This window comes from Haemorhous mexicanus, chromosome 5 (genome assembly GCF_027477595.1).
Source record: "Haemorhous mexicanus isolate bHaeMex1 chromosome 5, bHaeMex1.pri, whole genome shotgun sequence".
Classification (NCBI taxonomy): Eukaryota; Metazoa; Chordata; class Aves; order Passeriformes; family Fringillidae; genus Haemorhous; species Haemorhous mexicanus.
The window spans coordinates 71,872,403-71,898,843 of NC_082345.1; the positions used below are offsets into that span (position 1 = coordinate 71,872,403).

At 43.1% G+C, this 26,441-nt stretch overlaps 1 protein-coding gene across 1 annotated transcript; it reads right to left on the minus strand.

Moving 5' to 3' along the window:
* Positions 1-1,356: 1,356 nt before the first annotated feature.
* Positions 1,357-26,441, minus strand: ITIH2 (inter-alpha-trypsin inhibitor heavy chain 2). Its single transcript, XM_059847541.1, has 21 exons — positions 26,229-26,441; positions 24,597-24,671; positions 19,509-19,544; positions 18,611-18,783; positions 17,010-17,114; positions 16,536-16,698; positions 15,926-16,033; positions 15,074-15,202; positions 14,294-14,410; positions 12,869-13,037; positions 11,090-11,215; positions 9,935-10,116; positions 8,500-8,685; positions 7,386-7,525; positions 6,997-7,169; positions 6,053-6,187; positions 4,801-4,914; positions 3,561-3,759; positions 2,946-3,118; positions 1,964-2,075; positions 1,357-1,712 (listed from the first exon to the last, which is right to left on the minus strand). The coding sequence occupies exons 1-21, from the start codon at positions 26,310-26,312 to the stop codon at positions 1,565-1,567; spliced, it is 2,847 nt and encodes a 948-aa protein (XP_059703524.1). The 5' UTR covers positions 26,313-26,441; the 3' UTR covers positions 1,357-1,564.

Genomic DNA, 26,441 nt, shown 5'->3' on the forward strand with positions numbered 1-26,441 from the left:
TCTGGAACCTTTTCCCTTTCCTTGCCTCAAAAGGTTGATTTGTGGTTTCCAGGGGAAACCTGCACAAACCTGGAAGTCTGCAGAGGTTTGATGAAACAGCTGCTGTCTGAGGTAGCCTGGAACAACCTCACACAGGACATCAGCTGTCTTCTCAAGCATAAAGAGTGGAGACTTATGAGAACTGGAGGCACAGAACACTTGTCTGTAAATTTAGGCTCTTAGTGCAGCCTGGGCTGTGTAAACAGCACTGCCCTCTCCCAGAGAACAGGTAGTGAGAGAGAGGAGGTTTGTGGGAGGGTAATGAGGGCAAGTGACCGAAGAGAGCAGCTTCTGTATCACTGAAAATAATTACTCTTGACATTCTGCAACCTGATGAATTACAGTAAATATAGTAGACAAGTTATAAGTTGTGTAGAGAAGACCAGAGAATGGTGTCTCACTGATGTGGCTGCTGCAGGATGTTGTGGAGGCCAGAACTGAGGGGTGAATTGAAAGAAGCAATAAATCATTTGTGGGAAGTTGCTGACACTTCCAAGAGGAACTTTGAAGAGACATTTCAAAACCACATCGATCCTGACAGAGCTGCAAGAAAGATCCTTACCAGCTTTTAGTGCCTAAGTGAAGGAAACCAAAGTTGGGAAGGGCAAGGAGCCTACTTGAGTTCCTTTCCTAAATTAGGGCTGCTGAAAAGGATAAGGACAATGTGTTTTAATAAGGTGTTCAAAAAGCAGAGTTTGAAATCCAGCTTTTGGTACACACACACTACTGCTCTCATTCATTGCTGAATGCTCCTGAAAAGTAAGTGATCTTTTGGGAGCTAAGCCCTCTGGAAGGGAAACTTTTAGTACTGATGATTATTTCTATATAGTGCAAATGTTTTCTGCTTTCAAAGATTTGTATCTGTTTGAAGCCCCATTCTGATGCTGAATTTTCACAAAAGGGCTCTAGGCTGTCTGAGACTCATCTAATTAATTTCTTGCCAGTATAGCAACAATTATTTCAAGGACCCTCCTCACCATGGTTAATCCATCTTTAAATACTGGAGACTGCTCATGACACCCATTCCAGACCCATGTTTCTTTTCTGTTAGATTTCCTTTAACATCCTTCTTTTTGCCCGGTCTAACATGGTATGAACTTATATTTTCCCAGCAGTCTGGAAACATAAAGGAGTAAGTATTAAATACATATTAAATATTATATTAATACATTTTAAATCTGGTCATGTGTGTTACCCACACTGCAGAAGCCACAACACTGTTACACCTCTACTATGAAATGGAAATTAGAAAATAGTAGAAATTTTTAATGGAGTTTACAGCCCATTAAATTAGACACAGCAAGAGAAAGACACCTCCTCCAACCCAGCATGTCACTTTATTACAGATTTATTTTTTCTCAGCAGAAAAGGGAGTTTACGTGTCTTTGAAACACCAATAAAACAAAACAAACAGTGGTGGGGTTGCCTCCAGTCACCCTGGTGTGACAGGCTGACAGCTGCTGCTCAGAGGAGTTGTTTGGGCATGAAGGAGCAGATGGGAACTTTTTGTACTAAACTAGAGCATTCAGGGTTTCTTCATGAAGCTGTAGAGGTGGGGGACCAGGTAATCCCTGTAGTGGCCATCTATGAAGCCTTTGCCACTGTTGTGCACAAACCAGCAGAGCACGTCAGTCCCCAGCACGCGGTCTGTCCTGTAGTCCTTCTGCACACCCCTGCAGGGAGAGAACACCCAAAGGAGGGTCAAACATGGCAAAGAGACACTGAGACATCCTGCTCAATATTGCTGCTGTTCTTCCAAAGTGAGGAGAGGTGTCTTCCACCAGCAGGAAGTGGAAATAACCACAAAATGCAAGGAATTTCACAGTTCTGTGACCTCATGGGCCTATTCTGGGGGGTTCCAGGCTGGGCAGCTCCAAGGACAGAACTGATTTATAAAGAGAGCAATGAAGCACATGATTCCTACCTGGTAACAGTGAACTTGTTGCCCTTCACTTCCATGATGGCTTGTGGCTTCTCTGGATCTTGCCCAGGTGTTTGGTGGTGGATTGACACTTCTGGCTCAGATGCAAACTGACCTGGTCAGGGAGAGTTTGAAGCTGTTTGTGTGCCCTGACCTTTGAAGTTCCAAGTCTGCTGCTGCCAGGCACTTTTGGAAACTCAAACTAGCTCCACCAGGCCAACCAATCCTGCATGGGGCATTGTCTCTAGCTAATTGGGAAAACAGCCTCTGCTTCTCAAAAAGAGTTCTGCGTGGGTCCAGGACTCAGAAGGTAGATTTGCCTTATGAACTGAGGCCTTGCTTTTGTTTTATACCACTGCCAAAAAGGGCTGTCATTTAAGGAGCAGCTGATTACAGATGGTTGCACAGAAATATCCTCAGAAAGTTTTGAGGAGTTTCTTTCAGTCTTTTTCTTTTCAACATGCAGCAGTTTAGCCAAGCAGGGAAAGTCCTGTCTCAGTGTCACCAAATCTAGTCAGGTCTGTTTTGAAAACACCCTCCCCAGCTGGAATAAGGAATAATCTCCTGGTCCCTGATGTTCCACAATGTCCTTGGAGCTTCCAGGACATTACAGGATATTTTGAATAATTTCCATAGCTTTTCCTTCAGGACACAGTCACCAACAAATTAACAGCATGAAGATGTGCCAGGAGATGTTCAGGCTGGATATTGGGAGAAGGTTCTTCACCCAGGGGGTGGTTGGACACTGGAAGAGGCTCCCCAGGAAGTGATCACAGCACCAAACCAGAGTTAAGAAGCATTTGGAAAATGCTGTCTGGCACATGGTGGGATTCTTGGGAATGTTCTGTACAGGAGCTGGACTCCTTGTGGGTCCCTTCCAACTCAGGATATTTTATGTCGGTGATTCTGTAAAACTCCCTCCAAGATCTAGCAAAAGCCCTTCCTAATGTCCCACCATTCCCACTGCCTGGCCCCCAGCCCTTACCTATCAGCCCATGGGCTGCAGGAGAGAACTGATTTTCTGGGGGAATGTAGATTCCCAGGAAGTCAACATTCACTGGGTGTTTCTTCCATACACGGTGCAGCAAAACCATGAAGGACATCTCCTCCCCCACAGTGATGGTAACGTTGCTTTCTTTCTTCACAGATATGAGGAGCCTGGCAGAGAGGGACCAAAGGGCAGGGTCAGTTCATCTGCCCACACAACAACTCCCAGCCCCTTGAGATTCATTCAGGCATCCAGAACAATCCCACAGGGATGGCAGGTATGTCAGAGGATCCATTAAAAGCCCTGAGCCTTGGGAGTGGTACCCAGCATTCTGGCAGGACAATGCCTAATAAACAGACACTTCACACCCATGTTGAGGCAACCTAATTTCCCCATCAAATTTAAACTCAATTAAATTAAATTTTCTACAGTGAGCAGAGATTTTGGATGTGGTCCTGCTGCCCAAACAGGGCTGTAGGGTGTCCAGCATGGCTGAGAGCTGTTAACCTGCAGGGGAAGCTCTCCTGGATGATGTGAGTCATGGCAAGGCAGGAGCCCTGAGGGGATCTCAAACAGAATTAGTTGGGAGCAGGTGAAAAATGCTCGACTCACTGTTTGCGAATGATGTGCCCTGTGTCAGCCCAGCTCAGTGTGATGGCATATGAGCCATCTTTCAGCGTGATCTTTTCCGTGGTTATCTCCACTTTCAGGCCTTTCTTTTGGAAATAAAACCCAATCTTGCCAAAGTATGTGTTGAGTTTCTTATTCTCTGCTTTCTTGGCCCCGATGAGCTGCCCATTGACCACAACTCCTGTGAAAAGCAGAGAAGGAAATGTTGCCTCAGTCTTGGAGCACTGCCTGCAGATTTGGAGTTCTGATCTCCACAGGGAGAACCATGGGATCAATCCCTCTGACCCTGCTTTTCCTATTTTTCCAGCCAAGAGAAGAGAAGAATTTATTAAATTGACTCCTGATGCTACTGTTCACCCCTTAGCACAATAATCTGGTGGGAATTTCTGTTAGATCTTGCTGGGAGTAGTAGCAAAACCCCTTCAGGTGTAGTGTAAGGGATGCATAGGACAAGAGGAAGTGGCCTCAGGTTGTGCCATGGGAGGTTTAGATTGGATATTAGGGAAAGTTTCTTCAGTGAAAGGGTGGTCATTGGAACAGGCTGCCCCGGGAAATGGTGGAGTCACCATCCCTGAAAATGTTCAAAAATCCTGTGGATGTGACGCCTGGGGACATGGTTTCATGGTGGGGTTGGTAGTGCTGGGTTAAAATTTGGACTTGATCATCTTTATGGTCTTTGCCAACTTCAGCTGTCCTGTTATTCCATGATCTTGGCTCCTTTCCCTGTGTTTGGCCATCCTCACAGTGAAAGGGTTTTCCCCAGTAGCTCGCTTCTACTCTGAGTTTCACCTTGTTTCTGCAGCCTCTTGTCCCTTAGCTGTGCACCTTGGAGATGTGCAAGGCTTCACCTTCACCTTCTGGTCACATGGTTGAGAACACCAACAAGACCCACCATGGATCCACAAATTTATTTCTGAAGCTTGACCAAACCCAGCTGTCTCAGCCTCTCCCTCTCTGCCCCTCTGCTCCCAGACCCAAAATCATCTTGATGGCCACCACTGAATTCAGTCCAGTTTGTCAACATCTCTCTTGTGCTGGCAAGGCCCAAACTGGACACCATATCCAGGTGTGGAGGGAAATAACCATTTTCCTCAGCTTGCTGCTCACACTCCTGCCAGCACACAGTCCCCCCTGTAGGCAATTCCTCTGGTCCTTCCAAATACCTTTCAGACCCAAGAGGAAAACTTTGTGCTGTAAAATAAGCCATGTTTTACTCCCTTACCAGTGCCAGGATCAGAAACCAAGTTTAGGATCTTCCCAGGCTCCGAGTTGATGTTGAAGCAGATGTTCCTTTGGCTCTTGGGCAGGTGTATGATGAAGTGTGGGTCATTGTCCACTGAAACATGGAAATAAACAAGTGTGAGAAGCAGGTCAGCACCTGCACTAGAGGGGAGAGACACAAAAGCTTTTCAAAAGGATTTTGAAGCACTTTTTGGGACTCTTCATAGTAAAATGAGGGCCCTTTCCACCCTAAGGTAGCTAAAAAAGTTCTCAGATGCTCCTCACAAAAGGCCCTTAGACACTTCCTCCTCAAACAATTCCCTGGTTGAAGGGAAGGAAGTGACATTCCTGGTTTGAGAGCTGTCAAATGCAGTGATGCCAGGTAAAAACACATCCTGCCCACTAATCCCACTGAGGAATACAATCCAGGACTGGTTCTCACAATATATTTAACCACCTGACAGGATTGGGCCCCTCAGAAATGCATATGCCCCTTAAAATTTGCCTCAGATGAGACAAACAGCTGCACCCATCACTGAAGGCAGCTGCTTCCAGCCTTGTCTTGCAGTGCAGAGCTCTGCCCAGCTCCTGCTGGGTTGGTGGTGTCTGGCATTTCCCTGTGCTGAGAAGGAGTTTGAAATCTCTTTGTGAAATCACTACATAAATACACACATCTCACAGAGAGTTATTGCAGTAACACCGTGTTTATGGGCAGTGGTTCTCACAGCTGGCTTGCTCAAATAAACTGCCACTAAACTGTGGCAGAGGCCCAAGAACTAACAGGATCCATCAGTCACCAGTGCACTCAGAGATTTTTATCTACCACAGAACATTTATCTGCCATTTACAACAGCAGTAACTCCACAATAGCTTTCATCTGTCATTTACAATGGAGGTAACTTTGCTACTGCAGAGTTAAGCTCAGCAAACAGCCCCAACCTCAGGGAAGCCCACAGGAGCTTATGAGGTCACTTTAGATCCTATTAGGATCCAAAATAGTTTCATCCTTGCATATTTTTACAGGTTCATCTATTCTAAATCAAAATTACTCCATGATTTATAAAGGAAAGGTTTGGGTTGGAAGGGACCTGAAAGAGCATCTTGTTCCAAGCCCCCTGCCAGGGGCAGGGACACCTTCCACTAGAGCAGGCTGCTCAAATGCCCATCCAGCCTGGCCTGAAACACTTCAGGGATGGTGCTGAGTGGTTAGGTGATGAGTGTTGATGTGTCTGGTGTTCTGCTGTAGGTTTTACCTCTGTTGATGCTCAGAGAGGACACAGGTGGGCTCCTTTGCTCAGGCATGAAGCTGACTGGCACAGCTGTGACATTGGCCCAGGCTGGGATCCCCTTGTTGTTATTGGGTGCATTTGGAGTTAATCCCAGGGTACCTGTTAGATGACAGTCACAATTAGGGTTCTGTAAGTGCTGACATATTTAATAGTGTAACTTTCAGAGCACTGCAGTTGATCAAAGCCTGATGTTGTTATACCAATGTAAAGCAGGTGCAACACCATTTACAATGGATTTGTGTCATGTCATAAGGTTGGATTTGCTCCAGTGTCTTCACCAGTGAAATATGACTTATGAGGGTAGATAGCTCACCAGAAATTATCAGTGAAAAAATGGAGCCTGGCTTTTTATCTATCATTCATGAGAGCAGCTCCCACTTTAGCAAAGCCTCCAGTGTAAGGCCTGAAGTGTTTTACCAAGAAAAAAGCTGACTTTTAGAAATTCAGCATATGACAAAAGCTTTGGGTCCTGAGTTCGAGGTGCCTGATAAAAGACAGGACTCTTTTTGCATGCTCTGGGATGACCCATATGAATAAAGGTTTCAGAGAAGTGCAATAATTTTATATCTGTGATCATGTTCCTCTGGACTAGAGCTGTCTCTGCCTTTGCCCTGATGGAGACAGCACAAAGTAACTTGTCCTGTCTCTCTCCCATTCAGTTCATGAAGCAACATGATCCTAAACAATCCATGAAACTTGGTTTGTTTGATGTGCTGGGCTGACATTCACATCTGCTGACCCTGCTCTGAAGAGGAGTAAGGGGAAAGAGGAGCTGGGGAGAACAGCAGGGCTGAAGATTGCACAGGTCATATCTCTGCCAGCATCTTCATCCTTGTGTCCCTAATTCAGACCAGAGGCTGTTTCACACAACATGAGAGTCACAGTAATGGGCAGAGTGAGACACTGACCTGGGCAGCAGCCCTTCCTGGGGTCTTTGGGCTGGTCTGCCAGCATTATCTCATCCTTCTCAGCATTCTCTATCAGCATGGCTGTGAAGGGGGTGACAATGTGATGGTCCAGAGACATCTGCAGGATGGATTTGGTGATGTTCCTCTTCAAAGCTGCGGTGGGGGCTGCGTTTCTGGGTGGAAACAGGACCAGAACTCCTGGTTAGCAGCTCTCCAGGGCAGCTGCCATGGCAATTCTGTCATGGAGGGGTCACAGAGCCAAGAGGAAAGGCTGCGGGGATTAATCCTGAGCTGTTCCATGGCTCTCACTCAGGCTCCATAAGGTAAATCTCCATCATTTCATTCCCTCAGCCCCACAGCCAGGCCTGTTTGAGCACATTTCTCCTCACCTCTCTGCCATCATCTGGTTGACAGTCAGATAGGCCCACAGCTTCCTGGTGAAGTCAGGATCTGCATATTTGTCCTTCTTCATGAATCCATCCAGCTCCTCAACATCTCTCAGGGTTTCCATGACGAGCTCTGCGTTTGCCTGTGCAGAGAGAGAGAAAGATGAGGGATGGGGACCAGGAGAACGGGGTGCCTTGAATTCTTCTTTTGGTTGGTGTTAAGGACCCACTCTGGCTCTGCCCTTGGTCACTTCTAGATCAGAAAGTCCCAGCACTGTTGGCCTGACTGCAATGGAGAGGGAAGGAGTAGCAGGAGGTCCTTCTGCTAAAGACACTTCTGTGGCAGTGGATTAAAGTAGTTCAAGGAGCTGTTAACAGCTGCCCAAGAGGTGCTACCTCATGCTAAAAGAGACTCTTGACAGAGCTCTGTAACCCTCTCCTCAGGCTTTTTCACATCCAATTCCACTGAAGAACACCAACCAAATTCTACTTTCTCACACAGGCCCTTGGACTGCACTGTGCTTTGGCGAGAAAAAAATACTGAAGAGCTTTGGGTTTTTTCCAACTGATAAATCATAACTCCTAAGCCCTGTAAGAGTGCAGATAATTCCATCCCTCCTCAGAAAGAAGGGTCTTGGTATAATATTCCCATCCCACCCCACTCCACCTGGAAAAGCAGCTCTGAAAACCTAGGGAAAGGCTCATCACACAAAAAAGGGCAGTGCTAGGTCTTGATATGCTGTAGATCCACCAGCTTGAACTCCCCGACAGTGGGAAGTTCAGTTATGAAAGGGGTTACCTTAGGGAATTACTCCTGCATCTCCACAAAGCATGAAGGAAAATCCATACTTTTGTCTGGATTTAATCTTTTTGGTACATTTATCAGCAGGAAGTTCCTCTGGCAGGATGCAGGGAGTGACTATTCCTGGCTGTACTTGAAGCAATTGTGAAACACTATTGGAAAAATCTCCCCATGAGTATCCCCACATTCTCACCCAGAGCCCAAGAGGACAAAACCCTCCACTGGGCGTTAACCTTCAGCAGGGAGACTGCACACAGGAGGGAATGGAGCAGCCCAAATCCCCCGGGCAGGTGTCCCAGGGACACCTTCACTCACTGCAGTGGCTGTGACAACGCTCTCCAAGTGCTGCAGGTTTTCCGTGTCCACCTTCCCGGCCACCACGATCTCTGAGCCACCAAAGTAGTTGTGGAAGCTGCTCTGGGTGACATCTGACACTGACTCCTGGGGGTAGTTGAACTGAATCTTCTTCAGGAGTGGGGTGGAGACCTGGTTGTAGAAATTCTGAGAGGGAAGGAGGCAGAGAAGTGAGTTTGAAGTGACTCTCTTTCACAGGCCACTCTTATTGAAAGGACAGTGGGGGACAAAACCTGGAGCCCTAATGAGCAAGAGGGAATTTCTGTCACCATCATATTTTCTGAAAAATCATCTTTGCCCAGGATTCTTCTCCTGGGAAGCTGAGAAGCCTCAGAGAAAAAGGAAAAAAATATTATCTCATTTGATTCTCCTGTGTTTTGCTGCTTTGGAATGTGGTTGGAGATTGTTTATCCAACATGTGAATTGTTTTGACTTAATGACCATTCACAGCCAGCTGTGTTGGGACTCTGGAAGAGAGAGTCACGAGTTTTGATTATCATTCTTTGTAGCCTTCTCTGTGTATCCTTTCTCTGTTCTTTAGTATAGTTTAGTATAGCATTCTATGATGTGATATGATATGATTGATATGATATAATATGTTATGATATGTTATGATATGATATGAGTACATAAAATAATAAATTAGCCTTCTAAGAACATGGACTCAGATTCATAATTTCCTCCTTCATCCTGGGGACCCAGCAAATACCACAGATTTCTTCATCTCATTGAATGCAGACTTCTTCATACTTGGTACACTTTTAAGGGGGTACAGCAAAAATATCTGGTCCAAATCTTGTGAAAGTCAAAGGATGGCCAGAAGTCCATGGGTTATGTTGTTCCCAGACCTAAAAGTCTCAAGCACAGATGTGTGTGGGCCTGAATGCCACACACACAGCTCTGGGCTACTGTGTAAGACACACAGCTACTTCCCATCTAATTCTTGTATAGATGGTGAAATCAGGGAACAGTAACAGTATAGGGATGTCAGAGTTTGATCAGCAGCAATTCCTGCTCACTGATTTGGAGCCAGAGCTAGAGTTGAACTTTTTCTTGCATTGGCTAAGTCTGGATTATCATTTAGCATTTATATCTACAGTGATGAAATGGCCTAAAGTAACATCTAGGCCTTAATTTTAATTCAGAAAATCTTTTTTTTATAGTCAAGGTTGTTTTATAGAATACTAATCTTACACAAGGAAGTAAAGTATGTGTAAGATACTTTATGTGTTATAGATATTACTAAAACTGTAACTAGGACCACTTGAGCTGAAATGTGATTTATATCTAGCAGGACTGTCCAGAAGAAATGATAGGTTTTGAGAAGTTCTTGCTAGTGGAGCTACAGCTGTGAACAGAACAGGAGAGTTTCAGAGGCAATGAGGCAGAAACTGACCTTCATTTGGAGAGAAGTCTCCTGATTTCCAAAAATCCTCTGGGCCATGCCACGGTTGTCGGTTGCGATCCTCTGCAGGAAATCGTAATCTACATCAAACCCAATTCCCAGGCAGAAGAGAGAGAATTCATCCTTTATGCTCTGCTTCACGTTCTTCTGGATGGTTGTCAGCTTCAGCTCACCTTGGAGACACAGAAAGGGTGACATTCACCTGAGCAACAGGAAAGTCTCCATCAAGGTGAGAACATTCCTGCTCTCCCAGTGTCTCTGGTTCTCTCTGGATATCAAGGAAATCCAGACAGCAAGCTCAGTGCCACATTTCCATTGCCTACAGCAACATTTGAGCTTCTCCTGGATAGAGATTAACAAAGTGTTTGCACTGAAGGTGATCCTTTTGGACACTTTTTTTGATATCTGATATGTTTTCATTGTATATCCAGGGCTCTTAGCAACTTCCTAGAGGGATTTGAAATTCTAGGACATCTAGAGTTCTTCCAGAATTAGTGATTCAAGCTCTCTGCCATGAAGATTTTACTTTGTTTCTCATACTTAAGATGTTCTCTGTCATCATTGGGATGACAGAGAACATTAAGGCTTATTTTTAATGGCAGATTTTTGGACCTGGTATCTTCAAGTCAGCAATTGCTTTGACCTGTACCAAACTCAATCCAAATTAATTTGCTTTCCACTCTCTTTTCCTGCTTTTGGTGTTATGTTTGTGACTCCATAGATCTGTGCGGACTAAGCTCATAGGAAGGGGAATTTTTGTACAATCATAGGATCATAGAATGGTTTGTGTTGAAAGGAATTTCAAAGATCATCCAGTCCCAAGCCACCTGCTATGGGCAGGGACACTTTCCACTAGGTTGCTCAAAAGCCCAATTTCTCTAAGGTTGTATTGATTAGCTGTCCTACAGGACTTGTGCACTTCTGTAAATTGCAAAAAAAAAAAACAACCTGCATAACAAGCTGCTCATTTTTTGAAAGCTTCTGTGCAAAGCCCTGTGGCACTTCTAACACTTGGCAAAAGGGCAGCAGAAGGCATTGGAAGAAAGATGAATGGAACTTTTTAAACTTACTGCCAAATTGTCTACTTGTTGCTTTTCTCAGGCTTACCCCACCAGGCTTTCTTCTCACCCAAAGCAGGATCCTTACCTACTGTTGGGTCTCCATCAGATACCAATACAATCATGGAAACTGAGTTTGGGTCCAACATGCCTAAACTTTTGGCTTCATTCAGGATGAAAGTGGCTCGGAGAAGAGCTTCATTGATATTCGTGCCTGTCAAAGACACAATAAAGAAAACAAGTTTTTTATTCTTGTTGAATCCAGATCAGTTCTAAGATTTTAGTGGAGTTAAGAGGGACAAGAGCTGAGATCAAGGCAGCAAAAGCCCTCCTCTATGATGTTTAGGTACACCTTTCTTAAGTTCCCTTTTTCATCCCAGGCTGTCGTCTTCATGAGGCTCCTCCACTCCCCCTCACTAATTCCAGTGTGACCATTTGTGGTGTTGGGAACTACCTGGTGTGGGAAGAATTACTGGATTTGCAGGCAGGTGATTGAAGGAGAACAAGGAAAAACTTCCTGTTCTGGCCATCAGCCCATTCCTTGGACAAGAAGAGGTGTATGTTTGCTGAGCTTATCTAAGGTTTGATTTGTGACACAGAAGGAGCAGAGTAAGAAATTTGTGAAGCAGAGAGGAACAGAAACCTGAAGGCTGAGCAGTCAGAAAATAGTTTTTTGGGGTTTTTTTTTTTTTTTTTTTTGTCCAGAAAGAAAAAAAGTCAGCAGCTCCAGAGACAAGATAATAAAATGCTGCATTTAAACTGGCTTTGCTGGATGGGAGCTGATCTCCAAGCTAATCTGTCAATTCTTTTGGGGTAACAAAGTCAGTCACTCATATATAGAGCTTGGTTTCCTATTTCCAACACACTGATGATTTTGGACAAGTCTATAACTTCATGTTCATTGTAGTGAAAACTTCTGGAGATGAAGGTGCCACAGCACCAGAAGGCTCTGATGCTAGGGAGAGTCTCTCCACACTGCTGATACACAAATAAATGAATAACAAATCCAGAACTGCACTTCAGAGAGTGGCAGATCAAAATCATGTAAGCTCATTCCAATAACCTGTGCAGATGAAAAAGACATCTGTCCTTGTTTATCAGACAGGGAATGAAGTCACAAAAAGGATAAACAGTTTCCCCATATGGCATTTAGTAGCTCACAGAATCATTGAATCTTTAAGGTTAGAAATGACCTCCAAGATTGAGTCCAACCATTAACCCCAGCTAAACCATGTTGTTAAATTCCTGCAGGTGTTTCTTGTAGGATTTGTGCTCCAGCCCCTTCCCCAGCTCTGTTGCCCTTCTCTGGACATGCTCCAGCCCCTCAATGTCCTTCCTGTTGAGAGGGGCCCAAAACTGAACATGGGGCAGGAGGTGTGACCTCACCAGTGCCCAGCACATGGGAGGGTCACTGGCCTGGTCCTGCTGGCCCCACAACTGCTGATCCCAGCCAGGACACCACTGGCTTTCCTGGCCACTGGGCACACTGCTGGCTCATGTTCAGCTGGCTGCCAGCCCAGGAAAAATGATTGTGATTCCCTGCTTAGGGAATACTTCATCTGCCTGTTCATCCAGGCCTATGAGATGGACTTCATCTTTCAGTGATTTTTGGGATCTCTGAGTGGGAGGTAAGATAGATTAAAGGCAGCTGTTCTGTGGTTTGTTTTCTATCTGCCATAGAAGGAAATGCTATCCCATCCCCTAACACAATAAACTGCAATTCTTGCTCTTCTTTTAAGCATGCTTTTTCTATTTTGGGAATCAGACTCTTTTTTTTAGGAATACTCTGACAGTCTGAAGGCTGTCTGAGCCATCCATTCCTGTAAGATGCAACTTCTGTGACCACCCTGCCATCAAAACCTCATACCCCCGTTGGGATGGATTGTCTGGATGTACTTCTTGGCATCTTCCACCTGTGCTGGGGTGGCTGAGACCAGATTGTCTCTCCAGCACCGGACGTTGTGGTTGAAGTCGATCAGGGAGAACTGGTCAGCAGCACGGAGCTCACTCAGTATTGCCTTCATGGCCTCGATGGTCTGAGGAGAAGTTGAAGAGAAGACAGCTTTATGCTTCCTGCTTATGAAACCCTCTTTTTAACTTGTGACCATAGGAAAATATAAGCCTATGAGGAATTAGCACATGAGCACTGAAATCCAAATTAGCATCTGCTATCCAAAACTCTCTCTTTTTTCTTTTTTTTTTTTTTTTTCACTTCTTGCATAATGTCGAAATTTTCACCAAAGAAACACAGAATGATTGCAATTAGGAAGGATAAATTCATGGCTCAACTTGCAATTAGGAAGGATAAGTTCATGGCTCAACTTGCAATTAGGAAGGATAAATTCATGGCTCAACTTGCTTAACTCCTGCTAACACAGAGTGAAGTAAAAGGGAGAAACATTTGCGGTTCAGGAGAGAACAACTGCTCGGATCAGCTCAGGAGACTTAGTTAGCTCTGTCTGCAATGCAGTTGTTTCAGGCTGGCTAACATCCCTTTGAAGATGTGTGATTTAAACCCCTGTATCCAAGTTTTGCAGCACTGATTTCCCCAAGGAAGCAATCTGCCAAACCTTACTATTGTGCTCTGAAGGAAATTCAAATATACCTGGATGATCCCCAGCTAATGTTTGTCCAGTCAGTTCTTAAAAGCCTTCAGTGACACATGATATACAATCTCCCAAACTCCTCACTCAGACCTAAAGGGTTTTCCCTAATATATGTGATAAACCTCTCCTGCTGCAAATCCATCTGATTCCATCTTATTCTACCCTGTCTGGACACGAAAATCAGTTGATGAGTTTCCCTTTCAGAAAAAATGTTTGCATATTTGGAGGCTGATTATCTTTCTTCAAGCATTTTCTCTTGCAGACTAAAATCTTATTTTAACATTTTTCCCCTTTAAGGGTTATGTTGTCTAAACAATCCTTAGTCGTCTTCAGAGGGCTGTCAACAATTCATCCATGTTTGGAAAGCAGGGATGCAGTATCCCCATTGAGACTTTCCCAGGATTCAGTATGGAGCATTAGAGAAAAAGGTGGTCAGAGCATTTGCAAAATATTTTGTGAACTGTCCATTAAAATTTAAATTTAGAGTTAAAATCTGGCACCACTTCTTCCTTAAAACATGGAAGAAGCATTATAAATAATGGGGTAAAATCATGAAGTGTTTGGTTGCAAATAGTCTCCACATTAAGCTGCTAATTTTACATTTCAGTGTGGTACAGAACTGCATGGTAAAGCACATGGGGAAAGTTGGCAGGACGTTCATTTTGCAACAGAGGTCAAACACTTACTTGTTTCATTTTTAGTCCCCACATCGAGCCACTGACATCTATAACAAATAAAATGTTTTTGGGCAGCGGATCAAGATTTTCCGGAGCAAAGAAGTGAATAAAATAGCCATTAAAAATCTGCAAAATAAAATAAAAAAATCCCAGTGAAATTAGTTATAGCAAAGATTTCAGAAAACTCAAGACAGCCACAGAGTAGAAAATTCTTATTTTCCTAATGAGCTGATTATTTTTCCCTTCTGTCTTTTTCTCTTCTTTATTGGCCAGTTCTAGCTTTCATCTCTGCATGTCTCTGTAGCCTTACACAATTTTTACTCAATAAAAGCAGAGCCTGGTTCTCAGACAACTTCTATGCCCTAGCATAGGGAGGAATGAAAAATGTTTTGAAAAAGACTGTTCTGCCTGTAATAATTCAACCTCATAACTCAGCTTCATGTTAACATAAAAATAGTGATGTTCTGGTTGTCTCCTTGTGATGTATTGGTACAACATCCAATGACTCCATCCTCTGATTCTACATTAAATCACCAGAGTGCTGCCAGGTATAAAGACATTGGCTTTTGGACATGACAGAAATCTTCTCCTACTATATGTAAGCCCATGTCTTAGTCATAAATTAAATAAATCCATTCTGCCCACTTAAAATCCCTCTGTTCTTTCAATTGGATACAGAGCTTGTCCTCATGCTTATTTCCCTGAAGGATGAAGTTTAGCACAGTTTGCTGAAGGACAGCAATTCCTTTATTCACAGCTCTCTGGTCCCAGCTGAGCAGCCACACTTACTTCCAGCTCTCCCCCCGTGGTTTCTCTGTTCACATCATACTGCACCACAAAATTTCCATCCACGGCCGTGGACGAGCACTTGGGGCATTTTCTCTGCTGAGCCATCGTTGGCTTGAAAGAAACGTGAGCCTTGGAAGGAGGAGAGATCATCAGTCAGCCAGGTGTTGTGGGAGAGGGGGTGATTGACACAAAGAGGCTCCACATCTTCATGAATTATCTGACTTTCACTGATTTCGTGCTTTCATTATTTGTGGAAAATGGACTTTGTCACTTCAGAAGAAAAACAGCACTGAGGTTTGCCTGGATATGTTGATTCAGTAGTAGCAACTGGGACTCAAATCACATGACCCATCTACAGTACCAATATTTCAACTAGAGCTGTGCAAACCATTTCTATTAAGCAACACATTGGGTTTTGTTAACATTTTCCTGGTTGAAACTACCCACAATTTTATCAACATTTTTAATAGGTTTCTAATTGACTTTTCCCCCCCCAAACAAAGAGGATTGCCATTTGTCTGTGAATTGAGTTGTAGGAAACATTTTTATTAGTCATGATTGATTATGCAGACTTCATGGTATTTTTTTCTGTTTTAACTGGATAACTTGAAATTGCCTGAGAAGATAAGACTTAATATAGACACATAGTACCTCTGAAATAATTTGCTAAACTAGGAATGGGGGTGAATTTGAATATCAGGAAACAATACTTCATGGCATATTACTATGGAATTAAAGAGAGATTTTGCCACATTTTTGCATGCTTCCAGCAGGTACAAAAAATTGCCAGGACTGTGTAGAGTAAGAGTGAAACCAGAAGATTTGTGTTTTTTCCAGTCTGTGAGAGGTTACCTTTTTCTCTCCCTTGGAGATGGTGGTGATTCCATTGAAGTGATCCCCGAGTGAATTAGGAACGTGCACGTAGCGCAGTCCCTGCGGCTCAATGATGCGGACATCCACCTAAGGGCAGGAGGGGAGGGCATTTATTGTGGAGAGTGCTCCATCCCTGGAAGTGCTCAAGGCCAGGTTGGACAGGTTTTGGAGCAACCTGGTCTAGTGAGGAACAAATGTGTCCTGTCCCCACTCATAAACACAGCTGAGAATCTCCTGAATTGTGACTGACTCACGTCAGGACCAAACAAGCTTTGACATTTTTATACTCTTGTGTAAACTTGACTGAAGGAAAACAAACAGCACTTGCTATTTATTTGGAACAGAGCTTTTCACAAAAACCCCAACTTTATGAGGTAGTGTCCTATGAGAGCTGATGATCTCTGGCTGTCCCTCCAGAGCCATGATTTGTCTTATAATCATAGAATGGTTTGGGATGGAAGGGATCCTAAAGTTCATCCAGTTCCAAGCCCCCTGCTGTGAGCAGGAACACCTCCCTGAAAACCATGGGTGCTTTCTCAGCAAGGATTCACCTGTGGGGTTCTTCCTACACACCCCAGCTCTGCTTTACCTCCAAGTGCTTGGCCAGGCGTCCTGGCTTCACAGAGATGACGTGCTCGTAGGAGCTCAGCTTCCTTCGGATCATTTCATGGTAGTGAAGCTGGAACTGGATCCTCATTCCTGGGGGCACATTCACTTCGGTTTGGAAGTTTTCCATGTCCAAGGCATTGCTCCTGAAAAATCAGCTGTGGGGTTATTTTGAGAGAATACAAGGAGAAGGAAAAGCTACTTTGGTTTAGATTGAGGGTTTTGATTCTAACTGTGGCCTCTGTCAGGGAGTTGCAGTTGTCTGCTAGCACAGGGTGTTTTAGCAAGCTGAAAGCTGAAACACAGCTTAAGTCCATGACAATTAAATAGCAGAGCTGCTGTAAGCAAGCATTTTCCTTTCCAGGATTCCCCCTCATCTATGCCCTCCTGGGATGGGTCATCTCAGCTCTCCTGTGAGTAAATTCAGTACAAACCCCATATGCCAGAGTGTTTTTACCTGACTATTCCAGCAGCTTTGCCTTTGGCTTTTGCTTGAGCATACATTTTTCTGGCTTCAGATTTTTCCCGAATATGGCTGGTAAATGTGATACCATTGATATCCCTAGGAGGCAGAAACACAGTCAGCTTGCAAAAGAAACAACTTTACAATCAAGGACTGTTTCTTCAGTTTACATCAGTGAAATCTAAGCTGGTGGGAAATGAAATAACAAGGTTCTTATTCAACCCCAAAGTAATGAATTCTGATTTTCACTACAGCTCTATCTTTTTCCCTACCTGATTTGTATTTCAAGTAGCCAGCACCATTGTGCTCTGAGGAGTACCTGCTCTCCTCCAGCTCCTTCACACTTTCCCCGTGCTTTGAGCAGGGAAGGCAGTTCCTGATGTCACGGATTGTTTGGAACATGGATCAGGACATCTCCTGACCAGCAACCTGGCTGCTGCCTCTCTGAATGGATTCTGAACCAGGCCAGTTTCTGTTCAGTGAGGGCTCTGATTTGGGTCTCTCTCCCTTGATCTAGCAAGGCTTAGTCTATTTGAGACTTTTGTCCATTTTTGTTGATATTGACCAATGGCTCCATAATTACTGGGCAGGGAGGCAGATTGATGCATGAACCTCCTGAGAAAGTCTGCAAAAATTACACTGAACCTGGAAAATAAGGAGAGCTTTTTGTTCACAAATACTTCCTTCCCAGACCATTGAATGCTTCCAGAAGATGAGGTTGATACCTTTAGTTTTAGTCAGGCCTTGGGTCTTCAAAGAGACATGAGTAGTTATTATTTGTTATAAAGTTGCTTGTTGTATGAATATGACAATGACTATGACAATTAGTTTCAAAGGTGAAGAGTTTAAGACATTAAAGTCTGTGTTAAAGTATTTAAGTCTGTGTTAAAAACTTTCTGGTATAGAGTTCTAAGGTTCCATGTAGGAACAGTGGTGGTGGTAGTAGTCATAGTTGTCCTCTGGTACAGAGTCTGATGTTTTTAGTAGTAGTAGGAGCTATAGTTTTTTCTTTTTATTTCTTCTCTTTTTCCTCTTGTTGTTCTTTTTCCTAATACAGGAGGATTTTTATACATAAAACAACTAATCAGCTAAAAGCACGATTCTAAAATATTCTTTCTAAACTAATCTAAACTTAATTTTAATGTGTGAAAGTAGTGTTAGATTTTACTTTAAAAACTATGTATATAATATTACTTATTTATGTAATTATATTGTTTTCTTACTTAAAATTTACATATATAAATTTATTTATTTATTTATGCGAATAGTTCTATTAATTTATGCATATAGTTCTGTCTATTTTAGATATATAAATGAAGTTTTGTTATGTTTTTATGTTTGGAGTTAATTAATTGAACTTTAAAATTAGCCTTAGGGCCTTTACTAGTTAACACAGTTTTTAAAGGTACTTCAAATGTATTTCTACTTATTTAAAATCATAACTTATACTTCTATTTACTTAAAATTTAAACCTATACTTTATGTGTTAATATCTCTTAATTTTTTAAAAGGTTTTAATTTAACTCCTATGTTAATCTCTCTCTCTGAGGAACTTGGAGAGGCTTGTACTCTAATACCACCTGACCCCTACTTACATGGTAAAGTTGTCAATGAAAGCTCCTTTGGGGACTTGCACATCAAACATGATGGGCTGGGGCCTCCTGGCGTTGTTCACCATCTTGGCTTGGATCATGGTGTTGGCCAGCCTGGATGTGATGGTGGATTGCACCTTGTAGCTGTAAAGACCTACCTTGTCATCATCCTCCACCTGCATTTGACAAAATCACTCCATAAATTTAGGGCACCGCTGGAAAAAATGCCCTAGAGGACAATATTTAACCATTTTTATACTCTCAGTGCTCCTTTTTAATTGCTGCTCCTTACAACATGGCAGCTAGAGGGGACAGGAGCCCAAGTTCAGGACATCTCCATGTTTTACCTGGAAATTGTGGCAGGATATTCATGTGAATATAGTTCATTATAACCTTTCAGCTGAAAGAAGGCATTTTTTAAGCAGGAAAGTTTTCCTTGCTTTTCACCTTGCAACCAGTCCTTGGAATGACTCTATGAGTGCAATCCAGCTTGGAAAGCTACACAGTAATCCTGAACATCATATGATGAGGAGGAGAGAGTTCACATTTTCCAGAGAAGTCCTAAACAGAGGAGACTTGAAGCACTGGTTACTGACCTAGAGTGGTAAATTGTTAAACCACAGCAGGGGGAAAACAGTATTTAAGTGTTTTATTAAGACATTGTCTTTTTCTAACTTTTGATGCTTATTTCTTCACATTTACCATACCCTTCTCCCTCCAATAGCAGATGCATCAAAAATATTGTGCAAAGAGCACTCTGTTTAAAGAAAATGGGTTAATGCCCAACCAGCAGTAAAAACAAGGAACTGAACAAACAGAGGGATTGATTTCCAAAAAAAATGGTTAACTAGAAAAACACTTTGTTCAGCAATATTTACCACAGAGGAAGAAAAATACTCACCAGATCTCCATCATACCCCCAGTCAGATGTGCTCCTCTGGAAAAGAGAAATATGGAGGGGATATTTCAGCAAAGTTAGAACATGGACTGGCTGTTTCAAGGCAAGGATCAGTGTCTAAAAATTGTTTTCTAAGATTATGAATCATAGAATCATAGGGAATGACAGAACCATTGAGTTTGGAAAAGACATCTAAGATCATTTCCAACCATTAACCCAACACTGCCAGGGTCACTAAACATTTACATGTTTTTTTGGATACTTCCATCAATAGTGACTCCAACACTTCCATGGGAAACCTGTTTAAATTCTTGACAGCCCTTTCATTGAGGAACTGTTCCCTAACATGGAATCTAAACCTCCCCTGTCACAACTTGAGGCCATTTCTTCTTGTTCTGTCCCTGTTCCCTGGGAGCAGAGCCTGACCACCTCGGCTGTCCCCTCTTGTCAGGGACTTGTGCAGAGCCACAAGGTCCTCCCTGAGCCTCCTTTTCTCCAGGCTGAGCTCCTTTCCCAGCTCTCTCATCTGCTCCTCCTCAGACTTGTGCTCCAGACCCTTCCCCAGCTCCATTGCCCTTCTCTGGACATGAATACGAATTAATTTGAGCTCCCAAAGTGTGAATATTCCTTTTGTCTTATTTCATGTATTTCTGCATGGGATGGTGGAGCATATGATTTCCCAGCTGTGCCTTAGAACTTATCATGAACAGGACAGCTTTCTTCCTCTGTCTTTTATTTTATTTTTAAAGAAAACATTCTCTTTTAGAAAAACATTCTTCCTGAAAGCAAATCATGCTGGCAGAGAGTCATCCTCAGACACCCTTGTTTTTAACAGAAAAGTTCTCTTTGTTTTTCTATGAAAAGTAAACCCCAGACTTCTTTAGCTCACTTTGTAGTCATTTACATTAGAAAATATTTATGTATTATATGCAATATGTATAAATTTATAAACTCATTGTGTAATCAATATTACATTTACATGCTTGTGCCTATGGGAATTAGTTATGCATGCATTATTTAGACGAAAGTGCTCATTAATGGTTGTGGTTTTCCCCCTGCCCTATGAATTGCTCCATTTGGAAATTTCTATGGCAAGGTGCTGACATCTTGTGGCCATTCAAATAATTCTCTTTAATTCCCAAAAAAATCTCCCCCACATAAGGAATGTTTCTGTTAATCCCCTGAAAGGAAACTTGGCTCACCTAGATGCAGGTTTTTAATGCAAAGATCTACTTTTGGATTACCATCATACCTAGGCCAGCTCAGCTCTCCAGGGTCAAGAGGACCCAAAACCACAGAAGATGCTCATGAAAACAGCTTTAATCCCATGGTGCACAGGAAGATTGCTCTGCAATTGCTAAATTCATTTAAAGCTAATAAATATACTGTTCTAGGGAAATCTTGTGCAGTATAAGAGATGATGATGTCATAGCAGGTTCATGTTAAAATCATGATTTTAAGGACCCTTTAAAGGCAGATGGAGAGGATTGAGGATTTCCCCCTGCCTGAGAACAAATGCAGGTTTTAATTTTCTGGCTCTAAAGTTTTTACCTGAACCATTCAGACTGGGATTTCAGGATATGGAAGTTTATGGCTCTGTGGAGACCCTCTGCAGACTGATCCTGTCACACCCCACAGAATTCACTGTACAGTGAATTGGACTTTCACACCTGATAAAGGACCAGGCCATGAAGAGTGATTTTGGCCCCACACATACCTATGGCACAGGGAGCATCACCAGCCTGAATACAAATTAAGATTAAACCAACATCAACTGAAACAAATTTAATTTTGGAAAGATAAAGACCAAGACTTTAGATCTCAGGGGTTTTGTTTTATTGGGGGCACTTTTCTGGTTCTCAGTTTAGGGCTCCTGACCCACTTTAGGAATGGTGTTTAAAGCTTCCAGGATGCCCAGGTTTCCCTCCTGATAGTTCTTGGTGCAGAAGAGGGGGTAGCTGAGGGAGAGGGATCTTATCAGTGCACAGGTAGTGACTGCCATGGCTGTTTTTAGAGATCAGACATGGGCTGGGGCAGCCATACCCCTGGGAACTCAAAGGTTGCAGAGGGCAGCCATTCCCACAGGTCAGGAGGACAGAGCTGTACCTTTATCTTCAGGCACCTGAACCCCAGAATCACAGAATGGTTTGGGTTGGAAGGAACCCTAAAGATACTCCAGTTCCACCTCCCTTGCCATAGGCAGGGACAGTTTCCACTAATCAGGTTACTCCAAGCCCCATCCAAGCTGGCCTTGAAGGTCCTACTTCAGGCCTGAGTGCTGATGTGATGATTGAGAACAGGGACTTCTGTGGTAGCTGAGACTATTTCCAGCATGGGGATTCATGGCTGATCCTGGCTTTTAAACCACATCCAGGCCTGCTGATCACTGCACAAAAACAGGATCTTGAGCCACATCTCCTGCATGCCAAATTGCTAATCAGAATGAAGACAACATGTGCCTCAGGAACTGTTTGAAAGACAGATGCTGGGCTCTGTCTTCAGATGCTGAGATGCATCTTCTCCTGAAACCTGTGCAGGATGTGGATATTTGACCCTTCACGGGGATCTTTGTTCAAATCACTGTTCATGGACATTGCACTATTTAGTAAAATAAGGAGAGCACAGTAACAGATGTTCTGCATTTGACAGAAATTGCTTTTCTACTGGGGCATGAACAATGTTGAAAAGCAGATGTCCCACAGGAGAAACCAGAAAGAAGTGATCTGCAAGTATTCAAGGGCAGGTTGGATGGGGCTTGAAGCAACCTGGTCTACTGCCCCTGCACATGTCAGGGGGCTGGAATGAGATGATCTTTCAGGCGCCTTCCAAGCCAAACCATTCCATGTTTCTGTGATTCTATTATCTACCTGGAATGCCCTTCCAGTTCTTTGAGGTGATGTTCCCTTATAATTCACTTATTTTCCTGCAATTTGCTAAGCAGTTTTTAACACACTCCAAATCCATTGCAGCCTCTTCACACTCCTTTCAGGGGATCCTCACTGTGAGATACAAGAAGAGAAATTTCAGACCTAAGACTTGACAGTTTGTCTTCAGAGTGGTGCAGATGGATCCTTGTCAGTTTGGTTCCATTTACACCCTGGCAGCTGGAGGAGTCTCCAACCAGCTGATTTAGGCAGAAATTCTTCAGTGTGAGGGTGGTGAGGTCCTGGCAGAGGATGTCCAGAGAAGTTGTGGCTGCCCCATCCCTGGAAGTGTTCCATGTTGGGTGGGGCTTGGAGCACCCTGGTCTAGTGGAAGGTGTGGGAGGTGTTCCTGCCTGTGGCAGGGAGGTTGGAATGAGATGAGCCTTAAACTCCCTTCCAACCTAAACCATGCCATGATTCTATCATTCCACCCCATCTCTTTCCATAAATCCTTCCTGTGCTGCTTCTCTTGGAGGGGAAGCCAGGCAGGCAGAAAAGGAAAAAGGTGAGATCTCACCCACCTCTGGACAGGCAGAGATCAGGACCCAGATGTGGGCAATGTGCTGCAGAACATCCCACCTCACAGGGTGCCTCACAGCTCTAGACACTTTATCTGTCTCCCAAACAGAGATAAGAGCTGTGCACCACCATATAGAGGTTCACAAGGTCACCTGCATTCCAGCCCATGGAACTCTCTGCTGCTCTGGTCACGAGGACCGTGCACACACCTGAGGCACAGCATTTGGGAATTACTCAGGAGCAAAAAGCAGGGTACCTTATCTGTACCTAGAAAACCATCCTCTGTGTTTAGAGCCAGTCAATAGGGTCTGCAGGGAGCTGGTGAGCTCTTTGCAGAAAAGCATAGTGCTGAACTAATAATTTGGGAGACAGCCTTCCTGCAGTGAAGAACAGGAAATAACTGTGTGCCTGCTGCTGGCCAAGGGCTCCTCTCTCAAGATGACTTGCACAGCTCAGTTTAATCTAATTTATTATATGCTATTGTGACTCAATATAAAAATATCTGAGATCTTTGTTCCACTGGTTTGCAAAGATTTATTTGATAGGTAAAGGAGGGGAAATAATGTATGGGAATAAAAGCAATAACTGGTATAATGAAACCAATGGTGGAATTGTAAATTACTGTATGCATATGTGTGTGCCCCTGTGTATCCAGAAATTGTGGGAACAGAGGCAAAAATAATACATATGGCACTGATACAGACATATTGGAAAGAAATGATGCCCTGAAGAAGTGCAGCTAGGAAAGATTTTTGTTTGGATCATGATTCAATTATATAAATACTGGACTGGCAAGTGTGACAAGGCTTGATTCATACTCATGCTAAAATCTACCATTTCCTTCCACTGTTATGCAGGCTTTAGGTATCAGTAAGTACCATCCAAAGCCTTAGGATAAAGAAAAATCAGGTTTGCCTCTGTGTGATTTGAAAGACTCTGGGAAATCCAATATTACTCAAGAGGACCTTTTGTTTTCACTACATTGAATGTGCTCAAAAAAAGCAGCACCAGAGCTTGGTGGAGGACAAGATCCCCTCTGATCATCATTTCTTTCATGCAGTGTAGTGAAAAATTTAATACATTCAAACAAGTGATTTCATGAGTATTACCATTAATTGCTACCAAATAAAACACAGAGAAACTCTTTCAATGCTGCTCTAAGTGTTTCTGTCTCCCAAGCCAACAGAATAAAATAATTTGCAACCCATCAGTGTGCTGCAAACAAATTTTCTTCCCGGGTCTCAGATGTCACCAGCTCATCACTGAGTGTCACTCTCTGACCAAAATTAAACATGAAGGCATGGACTGAATGCTTACAGCCTGCACTTGCCAGTGCCTGAAGTCCTTTTCCATTTTCTCATGGAAAAACCTCTCCTGTTTCAATGGCATTTTCCCCAGCCATGAAGTTAGACAAATATCTCATTGTTTATCAGCTCAGGAGCACAGATACAGAACAAAGCCTTGCTGTGCTTAAGGGAGAGCAGCAGTTCTTGTCCCAGCCAGAGACATGGAAATCTCAATGCCTATAAAAACCAGCTGGTCCCACATGATTGTACACTCACAACCCTGGAGATGGGAAAAGACACCTGGAGAGAGCTCCCAGGCATTCTGGCTTCCCTCCTCTTTGAAGCATTTCTGGGTACTGTACCTGGTACCTGCCATTTCTGGCCTTGGAGCTTGGGGGAAATCCATCCATTTCCAGATCAATCAGGTTTTCCACTTCCTAGAGAAGGGAGAAGAAGAAAAAGTTGCTGCTGCCTGACTGTTGGATTTATCACTTGATTTATTATTGATTGTCACTTTACAGGAGAGTTCTAAAGGGAATTTACCTCCCCTGGATGCTAATGGGGAGCACAAACCATCTCACGCCAAAATCCTCACACATTCAGTTTCCCTCATGGACAATCAGCTCCATGAACTCCTGTAAAATCATGACCTTTACCATCATTTTACAGCCTTTCCTTCTGAAACAAGGAGTAATATTTAACATAAAATGACCACAAAGAGCAAGAGGCAGATGATTATCAGCAGGATGGGTCTAGCCATGGAAACTCCAGCATTTCAGACACTGATCTCACTCAAAGCAAGTTCAGAGAATTTCTGCTCAAACCAGTAGAAGTTGGCTCTGGTTTCACACCAATATGCCTGAGAATTAAATTTCCCCCAAAGACAGAAGAAGAACATCAGGTCTTTTCCAAGGGCAAAGCTGCACTGATTCATTTAGAAGTGTGGCTCACACCACAGCAACACTCTTAATTAAATTTTATTATGAGTGTAATTTAAAGAAGAAGTTTAAGTTCATGTGTTCCTTTCCAGCTTATGTGATAGCATAGCCACAAAGGTTTGCACAAAATTGATTTAAATTGTTTAAGCATATTGATGTTGAATTGATAAGGCATCTAAAATTAGAAAGAAATGCAGGTCTGGAATATTTTTCCTGGGAATTAAAAGCCCAGTTATAAAATCTCAATGAGTCAAGAAAATGGCTGTAAAAATAAAGAAAAATAGGATATCCCAGCTCACTGAAGATTTTTATTGATCCTGCAAAGGAAAAGAAAGCCTCATGTCATCCCTGCTGACTTCACAGAAATATTTCAAAACAACAACGTGGAAATGGGTGTAAACACCAAATCTAAGTTCACCTGAGCCTGGAGATTTAAATTTAGACTCAGTTTCAGAGTCAAAGCTATAACTATACTTCTTTTCATCATTGTATTATCCCAATATCTGATGGTCTCTTTTACAAATTCTGCCATCCCTCTGCTGAGGAATGTAGAGTCAATAGGATATCCACTCTATATTTGAATTCCTGTTAACAAAAACCCAATTCCATACAAAGCTTTGCTGAAGTTCACAGTGTTCCACACAGGAGGCTCCAGTCACAAAGATGTTTAGGTGCTCTGTTTCTGCTTATTCCAGGAAAACATGGCATAAAATATGCTGAAGATCTGAGTACAGAAGCCCACTTAAATCTTTAAAGGTTAAAACCACACCAGAAAAGGCAACACTGAAGTAAGAATATGAAACTGCTTGGACTGAAATTTGGACTTATGCTCACACTCTCCCTTTAATAATATTAAATAGTAATAATAATAAGCTTTAATAATATTAAAAAAATAAAACAGCATTACAAATGACAAATGAAGACCAATTATCAGAAACATTTACAGCTAAAAGTAGAAGAGAATTGTGAAGCAGTGACCCAGTTCTGCTCCCACTGCTGCTTCCATCCAGAGTTCAGCAGGGAAGGGAGACCTGGGCCCTGCCTCCAAATACTCACATCTGGGATGTCCCCAATCACCAGATCAAAGCTCCTGACTCCAGAAATGAGGAACAAAACCAGGAAGCTGCTCAGACACCTCATTTTCTTCCTGCTTGTTTCCTCCTGAGAGCAGCTCACACAGGTACAGGCACAAGTTCTTCCCTTCTCTGAGACAAGTTCAAGGAAACAGCCCAGGTTTGTGCAGCATTTTGAGCAAAGTTCTGAAATGCT